The sequence below is a fragment of the Loxodonta africana genome, chromosome 3 (genome assembly GCF_030014295.1).
Source record: "Loxodonta africana isolate mLoxAfr1 chromosome 3, mLoxAfr1.hap2, whole genome shotgun sequence".
NCBI classification, from domain to species: domain Eukaryota; kingdom Metazoa; phylum Chordata; class Mammalia; order Proboscidea; family Elephantidae; genus Loxodonta; species Loxodonta africana.
Window position 1 is genome coordinate 63,633,353 of NC_087344.1, and position 22,564 is coordinate 63,655,916.

The window sequence follows — 22,564 nt, forward strand, 5'->3', positions numbered from 1 at the left end:
TCTGGCAGTCCACAGTATATTCAGTATTCTTTGCCAACACTGTAATTGAAATACATCAATTCTTCTTGGATCTTTTTCATTCATTGCCCAGCTTTCACATACATATGAGGTGATTGAAAATACCACAGCTTGAGTCAGGCCACCTTAGTCCTTAAAGTGGCATCTTTGCTTTTTAACACTTTGAAGAGGTCTTTGGCAGCAGATTTGCCTAATGCGATACATCGTTTGATTTCTTGTCTGCTTCTTGCATGGGTGTTGATTGTGAATACAAATAAAATAAAACCCTTGACAACTTCTGTCTTTTCTTGGTTTATCAGGATGTTGCTTACTGGTCCAGTTGTGAGCATTTTTGTTTTCTTTATGTTGAGGTGTGATTCATACTGAAGGCTGTAGTCTTTGATCTTCATCAGCAAGTGTTTCAAATTCTCTTCACTTTCAGCAAGCAAGGTTGTGTCATCGCATATCGTGAGACTTTCTCCTATCTTGATGCCGTGTTCTTCACATAGTCCGGCTTCTCAGATTATTTGCTCAGCATACAGATTGAGTAAGTATGGTGTAAGGGTACAATCCTGATAAACACCATTCCTGATCTTAAACCACACAGTATCCCGTCATTCTGTACAAATGATTGCCTCTTGGTCGATGTACATGTTCTGCATGAACACATTAAGTGTTCTGGAATTCCCATTCTTTGCATTGTTACCCATAATTTGTTGTGTTCCCACAGTCTAATGCCTTTGTTTAGTCAATAAAACATAGATAAACATCGTTTTGGTATTCTGTGCTTTCAGCCAAGATCCATCTGACATCAGCAATGATATCCTTGGTTCCACGTCCTCTTCTGAATCCTGCTTGAATTTCTGGCAGATACTGGTTGATGTACTGCTGCAACAGCTTCTAATTATCTTCAGCAAAATTTTACTTTTTATGCTTCCATGTCATTCAGTATTTTCCCTGTAAAATCCTTCAATATTGCAACTCAAGGCTTGAAATTTTTTAAGTTCTTTCAGCTTGAGAAATGTGGAGCATGTTCTTTCTTTCCAGTTTCTAACTCCAAGTCTTTGCACATTTCATTATAATACTTTGTCTTCTTTAGCCATCCTTTGAAATCTTCTTTTCAGGTCGTTTACTTCATCATTTCTTCCTTTCACTTTAGCTACTCTATGTTTAAGACCAAGTTTCAGAGTGTTTTCAGATGTCCCTTTTGGTCTTTTCTTTCATTCCTGTCTTTTTAGTGACCTTTTGCTGTCTTCACGTATGATGTCCTTGATGTCATTCCACAACTCATCTGATCTTCAGTCATTAATGTTGAATGAGTCAAATCTATTCTTGAAATTGTCTCTAAATTCACGTGGTAGGATATACTCAAGGTCGTATTTTCGCTCTCGTGGACTCGTTCTAATTTTCTTCAGCTTCAGCTTGAACTTACATATGAGCAATTGATGGTCTGTTCCACAGTTGGCCCATGGCCTTGTTCTGACTGATGATATTTAGCTTTTCCATCATCTCTTTCTACAGATGTGCTCGATTTGATTCCTGTGTATTCCATCTGACGAGGTCTTGTGCACAGTCGTTGTTGATGTTGTTTTAAAAAGATATTTGCAATGAAGAAGTCGTTGGTCTTGTAAAATTTTCTCATGTGATCTCCAGCATAGTTTCTATCACCGAGGCCGTATTTTCCAACTACCGATCCTTCTTCTATGTTTCCAGCTTTCACATTCCAGTTGCTAGTAATTATCAGTGCGTCTTGATTGCGTGTTCTATCAATTTTAGCTTGTAGAAGTTGGTAAAAACCTTCAATTTCTTCATTTTTGGCATTAGTGGTTAGTAGGTAAATTTGAATAATAGTTGTATTAACTGGTTTTTCTTATAGGCATATGGATATTATTCCTATCACTGGCAGCATTGTACTTCAGGATAGATCTTGAAATATTCTTTTTGATGATGAATGCGACACTGTTCCTCTTTAATTTGTCACTCCCAGGGTAATAGGCCATATGATTGTCTTATTCAGAATGGCCACTACCAGTCCTTTTCAGCTCACTGATGCCTAGGATACAATCTTTATGTGGTCCATTTCATTTTTGACAACTTATTTTCTTAGGTTTATATATCGTACATTCCATGTTCTGATTTTAATGGATATTTGCAGCTGTTTCTTCTCCTTTTGAGACGTGCCCCATGAGCAAATAAAGGTCCATAAAAGCTTGACTCCATCCATGTCATTAAGGTTGACGCTACTTTGAGGAGGCAGCTCTTCCCCAGTCGTATTTTGAGTGCCTTCCAACCTGAGGGACTCATCTTCCAGCACTATATCAGACAGTGTTCCGCTGCTATTCATAAGGTTTTCACTGGCCAGTTTTTTCAGAAGTAGACTGCCAGGTCCTTCTTCCTAGTCTGTCTTAGTGTGGAAGGTCCATTGAAACCTGTCCACCATGGGTGACCCTGCTGGTATTTGAAATACCAGTGACATAACTTCCAGCTTCACAGTAACCCGCAAGCCACCACAGTACGACAAACTGACAAACGTGTGGGGTGCGAACATTTGAGTGCCACCCACACATGAAACAAGTGCCGATCTCAGGTCTGTTAGCATGAAAGGTCAAATGAAGTATTGCTTGCAAAAATGAATACCCTTTGCTTAGATATCTAATGACTGTAACCCTTATTAGTCCTTGATCTTCTCTACTTCCTTTTTATACTTGTTTTTGGAAGGGTATTGTTTCACTAATTTGACTTCCCAGCTGGTTTATTTTCTTAGTGGTTGCCTTGGGGATTATAACAAATATCTTAAAACACTCTAGTTTGCATTGATACCAACTTAATTTTAATAGTGTGCCAAAACTACTCCAATAAAGTATTATTCCTTATTCCATATTTTCAAAAAAATTATATCTTTACACATTACAAGCCCACCAACTCAGTTTTATAATTATTGTTTTAGGCAGTTATCTTCTAAATCAGGTAGAAGAAAGCCAAAAATATGTTTACACTGTCTTATATTTACCTGTGTAGTTATCTTGACTGGTGCTCTTTGTTTCTTCATGTGGATTTGAGTTACTGTGTACTGTCCTTTCATAATAGCCTAAAGGTCTCCTTTTAGTGATTCTTGTATGGCAGGTTGGGTAGTGACAGATTCTCTGAGTTTATGTTCCTTTTTTAAAAATTCTGTTTTGTTGTTATTGAGAAAATGTACAGCAGAACATACACCAATTCAACAGTTTCTTTATGTACAATTTAGTGACATCGATTACATTCTTTGAGTTGTAGTCATACTTACCCTCATTTTTTGAGTTGCTCCTCATTAACATAAACTTTGTGCCCCCTAAGGTTCCTGTCTAATCTTTCAAGCTGCTGTTGGTCAATTTGATCCCATATAGATGGTTCTTAAAAGAACATAATGCTCGAGGCAGACATTTTTCACTAGTTAAGCCAAACTATTGTTTGGTTTTTAGAAGACTTCAGGGGATATTTTTGGTTTAAGTTTTAAAGATTATCTCCTTTGTTTTCGAAGGATACTTTTGCTGGATATAGACTTTCTGGTTGAACTTTTTCTTCCACAACTTTGAATATATCATTCTACTGCCTCTGGCCTCCATGGTTTCTGATAAGAAATTAGATTTTAATCTTATTCCTTATATGTGATGAGTCGCTTTTCTCTTGCTGCTTTGTCTTTTTACAGTTTGGCTGTCATATGTTTAGGTGCAGATCTCTTTGAGTTTATCCTGTGTTGTAGGGAAAAAAAAAATCACAAAATTGAGTAAAGTAAAAAGAAAGGTTTATTCAGCATATATTCAAAAAGGCAAAAGTAGGAAAACGGAAAAGCATGCTGTTAGAGCCATATCTGCCTGAGACCAATACTACAGAACAGACAAAAGAGGGAAAACAGACAAGTGTGCTGCCACAACCATGTCTGCCTGAGTCCAGGGAAATATTACAGAATGGCGAGAGTGGGAAAACGGACAGGCACGCTGCTAGAGCCATGTCTGAGTCCAAGGAAGGTTACAGAGTCACAGTAGTATTAAGACTACAAATGGGCAAAACCATTGAAACCTTTACCTTTTCACAGATTGGCTAGGAAATGTGATCCTACATTTTGGATTGTCTTTCTTAACAATCATTGGCACAGGTTTCAGTAGTAGTCAGGAGGATCTTCATTGGTCCAACAAATTTTCTGTTCACTAAATGCAAATAGAAAAAGAGCAGAAACTCTTTTGTGTTTTGTTTTATGATTGTCTTATGTTTCCTAAAAGATACTTTCCAAGATTATCCTAGCTATTGCCTTTATATCTCAGAGCCCAGTTGATGTGTCTTTGTGAGTTCCTGTGAGTCCAGCTCCAGCTGGGTCACATTCTCTATGCTCAAGGACAGGGAATAATGATTTCAATATTATTTCCTAAATCATCCCCTCATTTTGACTGGGCATTGGAGATAACACATTGACAATCAATACCTGGACTTGGTCAACCTCCTAGATGGCAGCCATTGCAGGCTCTTTAAGCTCACGGTGCTGGTTTTCCATCCAGTACCATCTGATTCTTCACCAGGATCTTAAGTAAGCATGACATTCTCATCAGTTGCATTGCTGGAGTGAACAGACTCAACGTACCTCAACATTTTAGCCTGAGGCCTTCTTTTGCCTTTTAGGTGTGTAAGACAGTAGAAGATAAATTTTAATATGCCTAATACTTTCAGGATGCAGACTTAAGAATACTACTATTCCTTGCAACAGTGATCTAGCCCATGTACTTATTTCTGATGGTAACCAACCAAATAAATCTGGTGTTTATACGGGCGTTACAGTGTGTAGTCAAGTAACTTTCTAATTCTACAGCACAGACTACCTTCTTGGACTAATAAAAATATCTAAGGCTATTCTGTTATGTAACCTTGGCTTAATGAGGTCAGAGATCACTGTTATATTTCTACCCCATTAGTAACTTTGTCTGCTATTTGTCCCATCAAAAAAAAAAAAAACCCAAACCTGTTGCCGTCAAGTCGATTCCAACTCATAGCGACCCTATAGAACAAAGTAGAATTGCTCCATAGAGTTGCCAAGGAGCTCCTGGCAGATTTGAACTGCTGACCTTTAGGTTAGTAGCTGTAGCACTTAACTGCTACGCCACCAGGGTTTCCATTTGTCCTGTAGTGACTGATAAATTTCTTAACGATTTCTTCAATTCAGCTATACCATAAGTAGGAATTAAAGCTACTAATCCCATGGGTTTTCTTCTGACTCTTGTTTTACAATGGGTAACAGTTTTAACATTACCTTTCCAATATTTACTAACATGATTAATATGGATATCTAAAGGTAATCCTTAAGTTCCCAAAGTGCATTATCCACACATTAATCAGAAATCTAAACAAGAGATTGCCCACATAAATTCACTATCAGTTGTAAAGGATCATCTATGCTAGCATAGTTGGATCCACCACATAAAAACATATATTCATAAGGAGCACACGAAGTTTGTCTAGAGGAAACGGAAAATACAGAAAAATTTACATGTGACAGCCATGTTTCCATTAGAGAATTAATGATTAGCAAGGTAATATAGGATTGACCTCTCCTGTAGGAAGTCTTCAGTTAATCTATTTAAAACGTATTAAGTGTTTTTCCCAAGGGCAAACTGCCCTTCCTGGGTTTACGTATTAATAGTCATAGGTCATTTTCTCAGAATCAGAAGTGGAACAAACCTAAGACAAAATGGAGTCTGAGCCATGAGGTTGATTTCCTCTGAGAACCAAGTTTCTTAAGTCAATTCGGACTCATAGTAACCCTGTAATGTCAAAGTAGAACCGCCTCATAGGGTTTCCAAGGCTGTAAATCCTTAAACAGAAGCAGACTGCCACATCTTTCTCCCACCAAGTCACTGGTGAGTTCAAACTGCTAACCTCAGTTAAAAGCTGAGCATTTTAACCGCTGTGCCACCAGGGCTCCTTGAAGTACCTATAATAGTGGATATAAAGTCTTTTGTCTGGTAAGTCAAATATCTAGTCTTCCTCAGATATAGTTTCCATTGATTGCTTTTTTTCCGTATGTGTGGACCATAATTTCCTACTCTATTTGCATGTCATAATTTTTTGTGGGAAACTGGGTATTTTAGTAATTTAATGTGGCGGATCTGGAAATCAGATTCCCCTCCATCCTGTGGATTTGTTGTTGTAGTTGTTGCTGTTTGCTTTGTGGCTTTCTTGGACTAATTCTGTTAAGCCTGTATTCTTTCTCATGTGTGACCACTGAAGTCTCTGCTTAGTTGCCCTGTTGTCGATGTTATTAGGTGCCGTTGAGTCACTTCTATTGCATAGTGACTGTACAACAGAAACAAAACACTGCCTGGTTCTGCGCCATCCTCACAATTATTGCTGTGTTTAAGCCATTGTTGGCAGCCACTGTGTCAATCCATCTTCTTTACTGAGTCTTCTCTTTTTCACTGACCCTCTGTTTTACCAAGCATGATATCCTTTTCCAGGTCTAGGTCCTTCCTGATAACATGCCCAAAATATGTGAGATGAAGCCTCGCCACTCTTGCTTCTAAGGAGCATTCTGGCTATACTTTTACCAAGACATATTTGTTTGTTCTTCTGGCAGTCTATGGTATAGTTAATATTTTTGCCAACACCATAATTCAGAGGTAGAAATTCTTCACTCTTCCTTATTCATTGTCCAGCCTTCGTATGCATGTGAGGTGATTGAAAATACCATGGCTTGGATCAGGCATACCTTAGTCCTCAAGGTGATATCTTCACTTTTTAATTCTTTAAAGAGGGCTTTTGCAGCAGATTTGCCCAATGCAGATACGCAGTTTGATTTCTTGACTGCTGCTTCCATGGGTGTTGTTCGTTGATCAAAGTAAAGTGAAATTCTTGTCAACTTCAGTATTTTTTCCATTTATCATGATGTTGGTTATTGTTCCAGTTGTGAGGATTTTTGTTTTCTTTATGTTGAGGGGTAATCCATATTGAAGGCTGTAGTCTTTCATCTTCATCAGTAAGTGCTTCAAGTCCTCTTCCCTTTCAGCAAGTAAGGTTGTATTATCTGCATATTGCAGGTTGCTGATGAGTCTTCCTGTGATCTCGATGCTCTGTGCTTCTTCATACAGTCCAGCTTCTTGGAGTTTTTGCTCAGCATATGGATTGAATAACTACGGTGAAATGATACAGCCTTGACACACACCTTTTCTGATTTTAAACCATGCAGTTTATCCTTGTTCGGTTCCAACGACTGCCTCTTGGTCTATGTACAGGTTCCCTCTGAGAACAATTAAGGGTTCTGGAATTCCCAGTCTTTGCAGTGTTATCCACAATTTGTTATGATCCACACAGTCGAATGCCTTTGCATAGTCAGTAAAATACAGGTAAACATCCTTCTGGTGTTCTCTACTTTCAGCCAAGATCCATCTGACACCTTTGTTCTGTGTTGTTTTTTGAATTTGGCTTGAATTTTTGGCAGTTCCTTGTCACTGTACTGCTGCAACCACTTGAATTATCTTCAGCAAAATTTTGTTTGCGTGTGATAATAATGATAGTGTTTGGTAAATGGCCTAGTTGTCCTAGTGGTTAGCTACTGATTAGATAAGGATTTCCTCAAGTTCCTTGAACCAGTATGCTTTCCAGATTTTGCCTAGGGGTGCTCTCTGGGTCTATTAGAATACACCTTAAATGTTACAGCAGATCATTTATAACTTTGCTTAGCTTTCCCTTCCTGATTGTGCAGAGTATCAAAGTTAGCCAGAGGTGAGAGCCTAGAACCTTCTCAGACCTTTCCTGGGCTTGTACACTGCCTATAAACACACACGTCTTTCTAGACTCCTGGGAATATCCCAGAGTTTTTCAAAGCACCCTATGAACATCTCATTTTCTAGTTTTTCCTTTTTTGTTTTATTGGTCAGTCTTGTTAACCCCTAGCCCCAACTGGTTTCACTGCCTGAGGCAGTTGTCATGTTAAACAATTGCCAAGGATTGTTTTAGAAGATCACCCTGAGGATAGGGTTGTTCACATAGAGCTAGCTGGGAGTCAGGTCAAATAAAGGTAAGCCCCGAGAATGGAGCTTCTCAGGGTGCTGCCAGACAGGTTAAATAGTGACAGTTCTCTGGGGATAGGAGTTTTAGAGAGCTCCAGACTTGTTCTGCCCCCACTAGTGCTAGGTTGCTGGTTTTCACAGCTGCTATAGTTGTGAGACTGTTGGTTTTCAAGGCATAGCTGGGAATAGGGAAAGGAGAATCAGGCAAGTCAAAATGCCACAAACCTTAGCATTCTTACTAAGATTTGGCTTTTTTTTTTTTTTTTTAATAAACGCACCTCAGATTGTTGCAAGCATTTGATTAATTTTCAGAGTTCTGAAAAAGTTGATTTCAACAATTTTTGCTGATTTTATTGCCTTTATGAAGAAGAAGGTTTTTGGAGATCCTTATTCTGCCATTCCAGAAGTGCTCCCCTCTCAGCTTAAGCTTTGTACCAATAAAAAAATATGCTATAGATACTTTTTTTTCTTATAACCTACATGGTGTCTTTCAAGGTGCTTGGTACATAGCTAATTTTAAATAAATGCTTATCTGATTTTTTCCCCTCGGCCAAAGAGTCGAACTGTGGATGAGTCTACACTTGGTTGATACTTCTCTGCTAGCTTTTTCCAACAAATTCACACCTATCTTGGACCCCTCATAGGCAACAAAAGCAGGTGCCAGTATTTCACAGAGGTGAGGGTGTATATGAATGTTTCCAATGATCATAACTGTGGTGTGAAGGGAAAGCTGATGTTCTCAATGTGTCTGTGGGTCACGTGACACATTTCTAGTATAGCTCTATCATGTAAACAGTATATTACATTATTATGAAAAATGGGCATAACTACCTGCCTTAACAGTAACGTTCACTACTCACTTGCTAAAGTTTATCTCTAAAATTTTTAGACTCATTATTTTCTATGTTGGTCATTTGCAGGATTAGGATTTTATCAGATGGTTGATTTTCCTTTTTAGAAAAGAACTGACTTTATTTTCAAATTGTAAATAGCACTAAAATATTTATTGAATGATATCAATTGCAGGCCACTTGGATATCCTCTGGCAATCAAGGTGAAAGCTCAATTTGCCATTTGTTAGTGTAAGAGAATTTGAAGATGACAAGTAATTGGCAGTTCATGGCACAATATATTTTTTCCTCTTTTATTTATTTATTGTGCTACTCTTACACTCGTGAGTAAACCTCCAGGGCCATTGACTAATACTTATTGATACGCAGTAAAATCTTTGTTGAATGAAGAGTTCAGGCAATATATTCAGATTAAAAAAGAGATTGTATTTGTCTCTTAAGTTTTTATTAAACTTGAGGTCTCTCTTCAAAATTAACATGTATAACAGATATTACAACAAGCTGGACCAAGTTCCTAGGATCACACGATGTTGTTGTTAGGTGCCCACAAGTCAGTTCTGACTCATAGCTGCCCTTTGTACAACAGAACAAAACACCGCCCTGTCCTTTGCCGTTCTCACAATCATTGCTATGTTTGAACCTATTGTTGGAGCCTTTGTGTCAGTCCATCTTGTTGAGGGTCGTCATCTTTTTTCGCTAATCCTGTACTTTACCATGCACGATGTTCTTCTCTAGGGACTGGTCCCTCCTAATAATGTTTCCAAAGTAAGTGAGACAAAGTCTTGGCAGTCATGGCTTCTAAGGAGCACTCTGGCTGTGATTCTTCCAATATAGACTTGTTTGTTTTTCCGGCAGTCCATGGCATATTCAGTGCTCTTCACCAACACCATAATGCAAAGGCATCAGTTCTTCTTGGATCTTCCTTATTCAGTGTCCAGCTTTTGCCTGCACATGAAGCTGTTGAAAATACCATGGCTTGGGTTAGGCACAGCTTAGTCCTCAAAGTGACATCTTTGCTTTTTAACACTTCAAGGAGGTCTTTTGCAGCACATTTGCCCAGTGCCATATGTCATTTGATTTCTTGACTGCTGCTTCCATGGGAGTTGATCATGGATCCTAGTAAAATGAAATCCTTGACAACTTCAGTTTTCTTTGTTTATCATGATGTTGCTTATTGGTCCAGTTGTGAGGATTTTTGTTTTCTTTATGTTGAAGCATAGTCCGTACTGAAGGCTGTAGTCTTTGAATTTCTTCGGTAAGTGCTTCAGGTCTTCACTTTTAGCTAGCAAGGTTGTGTCACCTGTATATCAAAGGTTGCTAATGAGTCCTTCTCCAATTCTGATGCCACATTTGTCTTCATATAGTGTAGTTTCTTGGATTATTTGCTCATCATACAGATCGAATAAGTATGGTGAAAGGACACAACTCTGGCACACACCTTTCCTGATCTTAAACCACACAGACTACCCTTGTTCTGTTTGAATGACTGCCTCTTGGTCTGTGTACAGGTTCTGGATGAGCACAGTTAAGTGTTCTGAAATTCACGTTCTTCACAGTTTTTTTCATAATTTGCTGTGATCCACACAGTCTAATGCTTTTGCATAGTCAGTAAAACACAGGTAAATATCTTTTTGGTATTCTCTGCTTTCAGCCAAGATCCATCTGACATCCGCAGTGATAACCCTCCTTCCATGTCCTTTTCTGGATCTGGCTTGAATTTCTGGCAGTTGCTGGTCAGTGTACTGCTGCAACCATTTTTGAATTATCTTCACTAAAATTTTACTTGAATTTGATATTAATGATATTGTTCAATAATTTCTGCATTCTGTTGATTCACCTTTCTTTGGATGGGTGCAAATATGGATCTCTTCCAGTTGGTTGGCAAAAGCGCTGCCTTGCAAATTTCATGGCATAGATGAGTGAGCACTTTCAGCATTGCATCCATTTGTTGAAACATCTCAGTTGACATTCTGTCAATTCTTGGAGCTTTGTTTTTCACCAGTGCCTTCACTGCATAAACTTCTTCCTTCAGTAACATCTGTTCGTGGTCATGTGATACCTCCTGAAATGGTTGAATGTTGACCAATTCTTTTTGGTACAGTGACTCTGCATTCTGTCCATCTTCTTTTGATGCTTCCCCCGTCATTTAATATTTTCCCCGTGGAATCCTTCAGCATTGCAACTCAAGGCTAGAAATTTTTACTTCAGTTCTTTCAGCTTCAGAAATGCTGAGTATATTCTTTCTTTTTGGTTTTCCAACTCCAGCTCTTTGTGTATGTCATTGTAATGCTTCCTTTGCTTTGTCTTCTCGAGCAGCCCTTCGAAGTCTTCTGTTCAGCTCTTTACTTTATCATTTCTTCCATTTGCTTTAGCTTCCTGACATTCAAGATCAAGTTTTAGAGTCTCTCCTGATATCCATTTTGGTCTTTTCATTCTTTCCTGTCTTTTTAATGACCTCTTGGTTTCTTTATGTATGATGTCATCCAAAACTCGTCTGGTCTTTGGTCATTAGTGTTTAATGTGTCAAATCTATTCTTGAGATGGTCTCTAAATCCAGGTGGGATATACTCAAGGTCATGCTTTGGCTCTTGTGGACCTGTCCTAATTTTCTTCAACTTCAGCTTGAACTTACATATGAGCAATTGATTGTTGCCTCCTCAAAGTAGAGTTGACCTTAATGATGTGAATGGAGTAAACCTTTCCGGTCCTTCCTTTGCTGATGTTGTATCATTCAAAATGTGAAGAAAAAACTGCAAATATCCATAATGATTGGAACCTAGAATGTATGAAGTATGAATCTAGGAAAATTGGAAGTTGTGAAAATGAAATGGAACACTTGAAGATAGATAATCCTTGGCGTTAGTGAGCTGAAATGGACTGGTATTGGCCATTTTGAATCCTGTGGTCTACTGTCGTAATCATATGGTCTACATATGGTCGTCTATTCCAGGAATGAGAAATTGAGGAGGAATGGTGTCACATTCACTGTCAATAAGAACAGTTCAAGATTTACCATGAAGTACAACATTGTCAGTGATAGAATAATATCCATGGGTCTACAAGGAAGACCAGTTAATATGACTGTTAACTCAAATTTACACACCAACCACTAATGCCAAGGATGGAAAAATAGAAGACTTTTACCTGCTTTTGCAGCCTGTAACTGGTCAAACATTGCAATCAGAATGCATTGGTAATTGCTGGTGATTGAAAAGCTAAAGTTGGAAATGAAGTGTCAGTAGTTGGAAAATACGGATTTGGTGATAGAAACGACACAAGAGATTGCATGATAGAATTTTGGAAGACCAGCAACTTTTCCATTGGAAACATCTTTTTTCAACAACATAAACGATGACTATAGAGATGGACCTCACCAGATGGAATACACAGGAGTCAAATATACTACATTTGTGGAAAGAGACAATGGAGAAGCTCAGTATAATCAGTCAGAGCAAGGCCGCATAGTGAGCTGTGGATCAAATCATCAGTTGTTCATACCCAAAGGATCACATAGCACTCATCTAATACTTTTGAAGGCTATCGAAGGTAAAATTGTGGTGCTGTTGGCTAAAACACGTAACATAGTGACAGGTATAATATGTAAATTAGAGATCTCTGAGGAGCCCTGGTGGTGTGGTGGTTAAGAGCTACAGCTGCTAACCAAAAGGTCATCAGTTGGAATCCACCAGCTGCTCTTTGGATGCTATAGGGCAGTTCTACTCTGTCCTGTAGGGTTGCTGTGAGTTGTAATCAACTCAAAGGCAGTGGGTTTTTTTTTTTTTTTAGTTTGAGAGTTGTTTGCAGCCTAAAAAAAGGCGATGTTGTATTGGAAATTTGTGGTCTGTTACTTTGGACTTTGTGTTAGAATTGATGAGAGTGGACTCACTTGGCTTTTTCCTGATCTTAGGGTGGAAATAGTCTTTCACTATTAAGTATGATGTTAGCTGTGGGTGTTTTGTAGATGCCCTTTATCGGGTTGAGGACGTTTCCTTCTTTTCCTAGTTTTTTGAGTGTTGTCTTTTTTTTTTTTACCTGAAGTGTGTTAGATTTGGCAAATGCCTTTTTTCCTGCATCTATTGAGATGATCATGCATGTTTTGTCCTTTATTCTCTGTGGTATATTACATTAATCTATATTCAGTTGTTAACCCAACTTTGCATTCCTGAGAAAAATCCCAGTTGGTCATGGTGTATAATCCTTTTTATATATTGCTGGATTTGATTTGCTAATTTTTATTTTCATACTTGAGTACTCTAAACTTACAATTTAACCGAACCTACATGAGAACAACTTCCTCTTTCGTTAGGCAAAGCCAGTTCCACCTGTTTTAAGATGTTCCTCATATCCTTTTTCATGTGTGTATATGAGATTTTTTTTTTTTTTGCATAAAAACTCACATTTTCGCATACACTCTCATAAATTCAAGATGAGAATCAGGGAACGTATTTGAGGAAACTGAAAATGATGTATTTTAAACTGAAAATTAACTTTAAAAGTTACATAATATTTTATTTCTTTTTATCTAATTCCTCCTTAACGTAACTCCCTCTTTCAGTGTTTACATTTAATAAGTGGTATATTACTATAATTTTCTGGTTTTAAACTGTAATCACTGTTACCGAATTGGGCTTATTTTTTTTAAAAAAAACCTAAAAGGCTATATAGATTTTCCTTTTAATTAAATCATTTACCTTTTTCTCTTTTTAGAGTTTATACTCCACCTTTCTAAACTGACTAATAGTGGCATGGAAGATCCATTTGGTGAGTATCACCTGTACTTTTCTTAGTAAATGGTTTTTGTGCTTTTACCTCACCTCTGTTAAAGCTTTGAGAGTAAATTTTTTCATCTTCAGTATGCCACTCCCTAGGATAACAGTTCTAAAATTTTTTTGTCTTAGGCTCCCTTTATACTCTTAAAAATTATTGAGGGACCCAAAGAACTTTAGTTTGTATGACTTGTATGTATTGACATTTATTGTATTATGAATTAAAATGGAGACATTTTAAATATTAATTCATTTTAAAATAATACTAATAAACCCATTATATATTTACATTAGTAACATTTTTTTAAATGAAAAAGAACTCCTGAAACACAACAAAAAGTAGCAAGAAAAGTGACATTGTTTTATGTCTTTGCAAATCTCTTTAGTGTCTGGTTTAATAGAAGAAGACAGATGTATTCGCATAGTGGCTTTTGCATTCAGTCTGTTGTGATATCAACCCCATGTAGCCTTTAGAAAATCAGCTGTATAGTTGCGAGATAATGAGAGTGAAAAAGCCAAATAAAGTCTCAGTATTTTTATAAAAAATAGTTCTAAGCTTGCAGACCCCTGAAAGGATGTCAGAGACCCTTAGGGGTCCCCATGCACTTCAAGAACTATTGCTCTAGAATGTTAATTCTGCAAATAGAACCAAGAACCATTAGACAAGTTAAAATGAGAAACTTCAAATTCCCTATATTGATCACTCTACAACTTGTGTGTACTTCTGTTTGGTTGGAAATTTACTTCTGCTAATATTTCAGAAACAGTTGTGCTGTGTAGTGGTTCATTAGTACTTGGCTAATGAAAGATACTATGAAAATAATAATAGCAGGAATATATAATATTTCTAATTGTTTTACTAGATATCATATTTCATCTAGCAGCATAGATTAAAAAAAAAAAAGCAGTTGCTATTAAGTCGATTTCAATTCAGGGCGACCCCATGAGTGTCAGAGTAAAACTGTGCTCCAAGGGTTTTCATGGCTGTAACCTTTTGGAAGTAGATTGCTAGGTCTTTCTTCTGAGGCACCTCTGGGTAGACCCGAACTGCCAACCTTTCAGTTAGTAGTGAGTGCAATTAACTCTCTGTACCACTCAGATACATAGGTAAGGGAATATAAATCTAGGTACAGAGAGGTTTATTATACACGCATGCCTCATTTATTGACATGATGGTTAGGTTCCAAAGACCAGGTTGTTATGTGAAAACTGGCGTTAAGGAGAAATGGAGGATAACCACATCAGATCACAAAATTGAGGATGATTACATCATTACATAACTGCCAGTCCACTGAGAATCATGGCCCAGTCAAGTTGACGTATAACCTTAACCATCACAGCCAGCGTTACTCTTGCCTCGCACATTGGCTTTCGTTACTGCCAGACGTACATCATTAGTGTGCAAAATATTTGGATAGTAGATTTTTTAGTATTGTCATGAATGCAAAATGTCAGATAACGAAATAGTCATTCAGTGAGAAGTGGGTGTATACTTTTTCGACTAAAAAGTCCATTACTGTGTATTGAACCCTATTGACTCTTGTTTCAAAGTGATACATTCTAGTGTATTAGATTTTTTAAAAAACTGTATTACAGACTAGCAAGACTAGTTAGGAAGTCTTTCCCTTTTAAAATAGTCTTCAATAAAAAATGGGAATCAGAGGGGATGTATTAACTTGTTCAGTGTCAGCATGCTGGAGGAAGTGTTTGGTTCAGGTATTTTCTGATTCTTTGCCACGTAGGAAAATGTCTGAATCCTTTTTATACCACTGTAACTTGGAGAAAAAATAATGAAAATGTTACCAAGTTTATGTTCTAGTGGTGCCCAGTTGCCATTGATGACTGAGGTTAGACTCTAGCTTATTGACATTAGTAATCAGATAGCTCTGATAAATAACTTCGGTCTTGCTTTGAGAAGACTTCTGTGAGAAACCTTACAAGATTAGAATTTCTGCTTCAATTTTAAATGGCTTCTTCAGAGCCTTGACTTTCTTCCTGAAAGAGTTTATAGGATTACATCTAGTTCATCAATGGGATTCTTAGTTTGAACACAAGAGGGCAGTCACAGCTTTATTCATAAATTTGTAGTTTCATTATCAAGGTAATTCTTGATGTGATTACTTATGAAGTATTTGGTAAATTGAGGTAAATTGGCAACAAGTCCTAAAGAATATGTCCATATCATAAACTATAGTAAAGCATGACAACTCGAAAGATTTTTACTGGAAATATATTTTTTTCTCTATACCTGACATGTCACCCTACTTAAGTACAACTTAAATTTGACTTATTATTAACTAGTTAAAACTGTAATTAAATTTAACTTAAAGTTAAAATTAAATATAACTTAAAAAATTTACTAGAGAATATCAAAGTGAGAGTTGCTTTGAAAGTTATACTTGGCCAGTAGTCAGTTGAAACAAATTGAAATGTGCTTTTGATTGCTCAGTAAAATAAGCAAAAATTTGTGTTCTGTGCCTGTTAGAAAAATTTTTTTCTCTTTCATTTTAAGTATTAGAATTTTTAGATTACTTAACATTTACTTTCATGATGTGGATCATAGAGATAAAATGAAAATGACTCGTCGTTATATATTTAACAATCAGCCTCCTTTTCTGTCTTCTATCTTCTTCTATGTTATCTTTACTGGTTTTTCTTATTACTTACAAAGTAGCATGTGTCTTAGTTATCTAGTGCTGCTATAGTAGAAGTACCACAAATAGACGGCTTTAACGAAGAGAAATTTGTTCTCTCACAGTCTAGGAGGCTGGAAGTCCGAATTCAGACTGCCAGCTCCAGGAGAAGGCTTTCTCTCTGTCAACTCTGGGGGAAGGTCCTTGTCGTCAATCTTCCCTTGGTCTAGGAGCTTCTCAGTGCAGAAAGCCCAGGTCCAAAGAACGCGCCCTGCTCCCAGCACTGCTTTGTTTGTGTTATGAGGTCCCCCTTCTCTCTGTTTCCTTCTGTCTTTAATCTCAAAAGAGATTGACTTAAGACACAACCTAAATTTGTAGATTGAGTCCTGCCTCATTAACATCATAGACGCAGGTTTTACAACACATAGGAAAATCATATCAGATGAGAAAATAGTGGACAGTCCCACAATACTAGAAATCATGGCCTAGTTATTTGACGGATATTTTGGGGGAACACAGTTCAATCCATGACAGCATGTAACAAGAATTTGGTTTTCTAGGTTATGCAAAATGAGTTGAAAGTAACTGAAGGATTTTTACCCATCAAATTTTAGTGGGGCAGACCAAAGGCCTTTAGGATCTTTCTTACATGGACAGATGGGCTGGAGCTACGAAAACAAGACCTAACAAAGTCAGCTGGGGTAGAGCCCTGGGAAAACAGATTTAGTTGTGGGACTGATCCTTTTGAAGAAAGCCTGATAGTACAAGGTGTAGGGACCTATGAGAATGATGAACAGGGAGCTTAGTTTGGGAAGATTTCTGTTTGCAAAGATCAAGCCAGAAGGATATATCAAGATATATCAAATATGTTATTATACAAAGAAGGAAATAGGAAGATATAGCAGTTAATTCTTTTAAAACAAATTGTTTTATTGTAAAACATAAACATAACTAGTGTATTTTTATGCAGATAATGTGTGCATTCTATGATTATTCATCCAGCCACTTCCTCCTCCTACAAGGTATTTTCTTAAGTGAACTGTACTAATTTTGTTTCACAGCAACATGTAAAAAAAAATTGGCATAACAGCGCTTGTTAAAATACCTCGCAAGGGGAGGGAGTGATTGACGTACAAATGTAGAAGGCGCATGCTATTTGCGTAAAAATATGGTAGTTGCCTTCACTCCAACTCATGGCAACCCCGTGTGTGTCAGAGTAAAACTGTGCTCCATAGAGGTTTCAGTGGCTGATTGTTCAGAAGTAGATTGCTAGTGCTTTCTTCTAAGGTGCCACTAAGTGGACCCAAACCATCAACCTTTTGTTATCAGTTGAGTGCCTTATTAACTATTTGCACCATCCAGCTACTCCAGAACATGCATAGAGAAGCATGCATAAAATATGTATGTACAAATCCCAAGGAGGCCATAAGAAAACTTCTAGAGCTAATAGAGGAATTTAGTAAAGTTGCAGGATACAAAGTCAACAAACAAAATTCACTTGGGTTTCTATACACCAGTATTAAGAAATCTGAAAGGAAAATAGGGAAGCAATTCTATTTACAATAGCATCTCAGAGAATAAAATAGCTAGGAATAAATCTAACCAGGGATGTAAAGGACTTAAACAATGAAAACTGAAAACACTGCTGAAAGAGGTTAAATAAGACTTAAGAAAATGGAAAGATGTTCCATATTCATGGATTAGAAAACTTAATACTGTTAAGATGTCAGTACTACTCAAAATGATCTATAGATTGAACGCAATCTGGATCAAAATTCCAACAGCTTTCTTTACAGAAGTAGAAAAACCAATTCTCAGCTTTATGCAGAATGGCAAGAGGCCCCGAATAGCTAAAACAGTATTGAAAGAAAAGAGCTTCTCAGTATTGAAAGTAGGAGGACTCAAACTTTCTGATTTTAAAAATTTTATACAACAACAGTAATCAAAACAACCTGGAATAGGTATAACAATAGACCAATGAAATAGAATTGAAAATTGTCTGGAAATAAACTCACACATCTGTGATCAACTGATTTTTTACAAGCGTGCTATGATCATTTGATGGGGAAAGAAGAGTCTTTTCAAAAAATGGTTCTGGGAAAATTGGATTTCCACATGCAGGAAAATAGGATCTGTGCCTCACACCATACACAAAAACAAATTCAAAATGGATTAAGGACCCAAACGTGCAAACTAAAACCATAAAGTTCTTAGAAGAACAAGTAGGGGCACACTGTCAGACCTAGCTTTCAACAATGAATTATCTAATATAATAAATGCACAAACAGCAAAAGACAAATAAATGAGACCTCATAAAAGTCAAAAACTTTTGTTCATTGAAAGACTTTACCAAAAAAAAGGAAATGACAAGTTACCCACTAGGAGAGTATCTTCGGAAACCGTATGTCCGACAAGAATCTAATAACCAAGATATATGTAAAACTCTGACAACTTAACAACAAGAAGACAAATAACCCAATCATAAAATGGAGAAAGGACGAATAGACATTTCACCAAAGAGAGTATTCAGATGGCCACCAAACATATGAAAGATGCTCCGTGTGATTAGCCATCAGAGAGATGCAAATCAAAACCGCAGTGAGACACATTTTCACCCCCATTAAGATGGCTAAGATTTAAAAAAAGATAACAGATGTTGTGGGAAAATTGAACCCTTATCCATTGCTGTTGGAAATGCAAAATGGTACAGCTGTTGCGGAAAACAGTGTGGTTGTTCCTCATAAAACTACCATAAGATCAAACCCATTGCCACTGAGTCGATCCCAACTCATAGCGACCCTATAGGATAGAGTAGAACTGCCCCATAGGGCTTCCAAGGAGTGCCTGGTGGATTCAGATTTGAAATGCAGACCTTTTGGTTAGCAGCTGAGCTCTTAACCGCTGTACCACAAGGGCTCCAGAGCTCTACCATATGACCCAGCAATTCCACTTCCAGGTATAGACCCAAAAGACTTGAAAACAAAGACTCAAAAAGAGACTTGTACACCAGTATTCATTGTAGCACTATTCACAATTAACGAAAATGTATGTCATAGTCATCTAATGCTGCTGTAACAGAAATACCACAAGTGGATGGCTTTAACAAAGAGAAGTTTACTTTCTCACAGTGCAGTAGGCTAGAAGTCCGAATTCAGGGCGCCACCTCCAGGGAAGGCTTTCTCTCTCTGTTGGCTCTGGAGGAAGGTCCTTGGACACATCAGCCTTCACCTGGCCTGGAAGCATCTTAATGTAGGAACGTCAGGTCCAAAGGATATGCACTGCTCCCAGGACTGCTTTCTTGGTACTATGAGATCCCCGTGTCTGCCTGCTCACTTCTCTTTCATATCTCAAAAGAGGTTGTCTTAAAATACTACCTAATCTTGTAGACCTCATCAGTATACCTGCTGCAAATCCATTTAATTACATCATAGTGATAGGATTTATAACATATGGGGAAATCACATCAGAAGATAAAATGGTAGACAATCATACAAGGGAATCATGACGTAGCCAAGTTGACAGATACTTTGGGGGGATACAATTCAATCCATGACAAAGTGGTTACAAGCTGTCTTAGTTATCTAGTGCTGCTGTAACAGAAAAATCACAAGTAGATGGCATTAACAAAGAGAAATTTATCTTCTCACAGTCCGCTAGGCTGGAAGTCCAAATTCAGGGTATCAGCTCCAGGGGAAGGCTTTCTTTCTCTGTTGGCCTTCTCTTTAATCTTCCCCTGAACTAGGAGCATCTCTGAGCAGGTACCCCAGGTCCAGAGGTTGTGCTGTGCACCAGGCACTGCTTTCTTGGTGGTATGAGGTTCCCCTGTCTCTTTTCGCTTCTCTCTTTTGTATCTCAAGAGATCGCCTCGAGACACAATCCAATCTTGTAGATTGAGTCCTGTCTCACTAACACAACTGCTGCCCATCGTCCTTCATTAACATCATAGAGGCAGGATTTACACAGTATAGGAAAATCACACGATACTGGGAATCATGGCCCAGCCCAACTGATACACACATTGATTTATTTTTATTTTTTTAAATTGAACTTTAGATGAAGGTTTACAGAACTAGTTTCTCATCAAACAGTTAGTACAGACATTGTTGTATGACATTGGTTAACAACCCATGACATGTCAGTACTCTCCCTTCTCAACCCTGGGTCTCCTATTACCAGCTTTCCTGTTCCCTCCTACCTTCCAGTCCCTGTACCAGGGCTGGTGCGCCCCTTTAGTCTTGTTTTGTTCCATGGGCCTGTTCAATCTTTGGCTGAAGGGTGAACCTCAGGAGTGGCTTCATTACTGAGGTGAAAGGGTGTCTGGGTGCCATACTCTCAGGGTTTCTTCAGTCTCTGTCAGGCCGGCAAGTCTGATACACACATTTTTGGGGGGACATAATTCAACCCATGACACGAGCTAAATGCCCATCAACAGATGAATGGATAAACAAAATGTAGCACATATATACAGTGGAATACTACTCAGCCAGTAAGAGAAGTGAGGTCTTTTTTTTTTTTCCACACATGCAGTACTTTTATTTTAAACATGCCAGGAAAGCTATTTCAGGGTCTTCTAATTTAAAGCAAGCAGCAGTATACAGATAACAAAAGAAGCAACATGTTGCAGCCCGGCACACAGCATCCAAAGCAAACAGGCATGAGACAATTTTATGTAGCATTAAAACCATATGAATAGTATATTGCCTGGCAGGGGGGATGGAGGAAAAAAATGGGAAAGAAAGACCAATGTTTCCCAGTGCTTCATATGTATAATGCTAAATTTCTCATTTGATAGTCCCATACAGGGCCTTCAAATGTAGTGCATGACAGTGAGGATGTTAAGAAGGGAAACAGCTGTTCTCACACTTAATAATAAGTTTGGTCAAAACACATTTTCATAGGCTTTCTTTCAGTGGTAAGCTGGTTTGGAGAAAGTGAAGCCTTGATACATGCTACAATATGGATGGAGCTTGAAGACATTATGCAGAGTGACATAAGCCAATCACAAAAGGACATATATTACGTGATAACACTTACATAAAAGACAAGAAAAGGCAAATGTATAGAGACCAAAGTTTATTAGTGATTACCAGGGGTGGGAGGGAGGGTGAAAAGGAGGGTTAATGGTGATGGAAAAATTGCATTGATTAAGGGAAGGGTTGCACAGCTGATTATTCCTTTTGCTGCCAATAAGTTGTATACCTGTAAAAAGTTGAATTGGCAAAAGTTGTGTGATAGATATATTTATGACGACGACAAAAAAAAAAAAAGAGTTGCTGTTGATGCTGCTTGTGTACAATCAAACACCTCATGGGATTTGGTTTCTTGGCTTGGAGGTTTAGGGTGGTAATTTCATTGAACATCGTAGTTAATTGGCCTAATAACATGTTTAGTGCTTCTGTTCAATATCCTAGTACTTGGGGTCTTAACAGCCTGCAAGAGGCTATTCAGTGTACAACAACTGATCTCTATTCACCTGGAGCAACAGAGGAAGGAAGGACAGTCAGGAATAGGAGGAGGATATATAATGTGTGGCTAATTACCTCCATAAATGACCGCCTTCTTTGCCATGAGATCAGAAGAACTGAGTGGTACCCATCTACCATTACTTAACATTTTGATCAGGTATTCCATAGAAGAATCCTGATCAAAAGGGGGAAAATGCAGAACAGAATTTCAGATATTCATGGACCTCTGACTTCCTGGAGCCATGGAGGGTAGATGAACCCCGAAACTATTGCCCTGAGATAATCTTTAAACTTTAAACCAAAAATGTCCCCTGAAGTCTTCTTAAAACTGAAATATAGTTTAGCTTAACTAGTAAAAAATGTCTCAGTTAAGCATTATGCTCTTTTAAGAACTATCTATATGGGATCAAATTGACAATAGCAACCCAAAAGATTAGATAGGAACCTTAGGGGGCAGTGAGTTTATGTTAATGAGTAAGGAACAACTCAGAAAAGGACGATGAGAATATGGTTGCACAATTCAAAGATTGTAATAAATATTACTAAATTGTACATGTAGAAACTGTTCAAAAAAAACAGAATATTGACAGATTGTCATAAATGTTAACTGTCACTGAACAATTTGTGTGAAAATTGTCAAATGAAACCTAACTTGGTGTGTAAACTTTCACCAAAAACTCAATAAAATATTATTAAAACAAAACACATGTATGTTCAGTATGTTGTTGCTGTTGTTAGTTCCCATAGAGTCAATTCTGATTCATGGTGACCTCATGTATGCAGAGCAAAACTGTTCCATAGAGATTTCAAGACATTGACCTT

General features: G+C 37.7%; 1 protein-coding gene across 9 annotated transcripts in view; it reads left to right on the forward strand.

Moving 5' to 3' along the window:
• PHACTR4 (phosphatase and actin regulator 4) overlaps positions 1 to 22,564 on the forward strand; it is a 142,433-nt gene that overhangs the window by 24,597 nt on the left and 95,272 nt on the right. For 4 of the 9 annotated variants that reach the window (XR_010321351.1, XR_010321352.1, XR_010321353.1 and 1 more), the window contains exons 1-2: positions 9,440 to 12,424; positions 13,586 to 13,639. The exons of 1 other annotated variant lie outside the window; for it this stretch is intronic. Coding sequence is in view for 4 of the 8 variants with exons in the window: in XM_023554426.2 (XP_023410194.2) it covers positions 12,256 to 12,424; positions 13,586 to 13,639 (223 nt within the window). In the remaining 4 variants the exon portion in view is untranslated. Of the gene's footprint in view, positions 1 to 9,439; positions 12,425 to 13,585; positions 13,640 to 22,564 lie in introns of those variants that run through there. 4 more of the 9 variants (XM_064281574.1, XM_023554425.2, XM_010595129.3 and 1 more) reach the window with 4 other exon arrangements.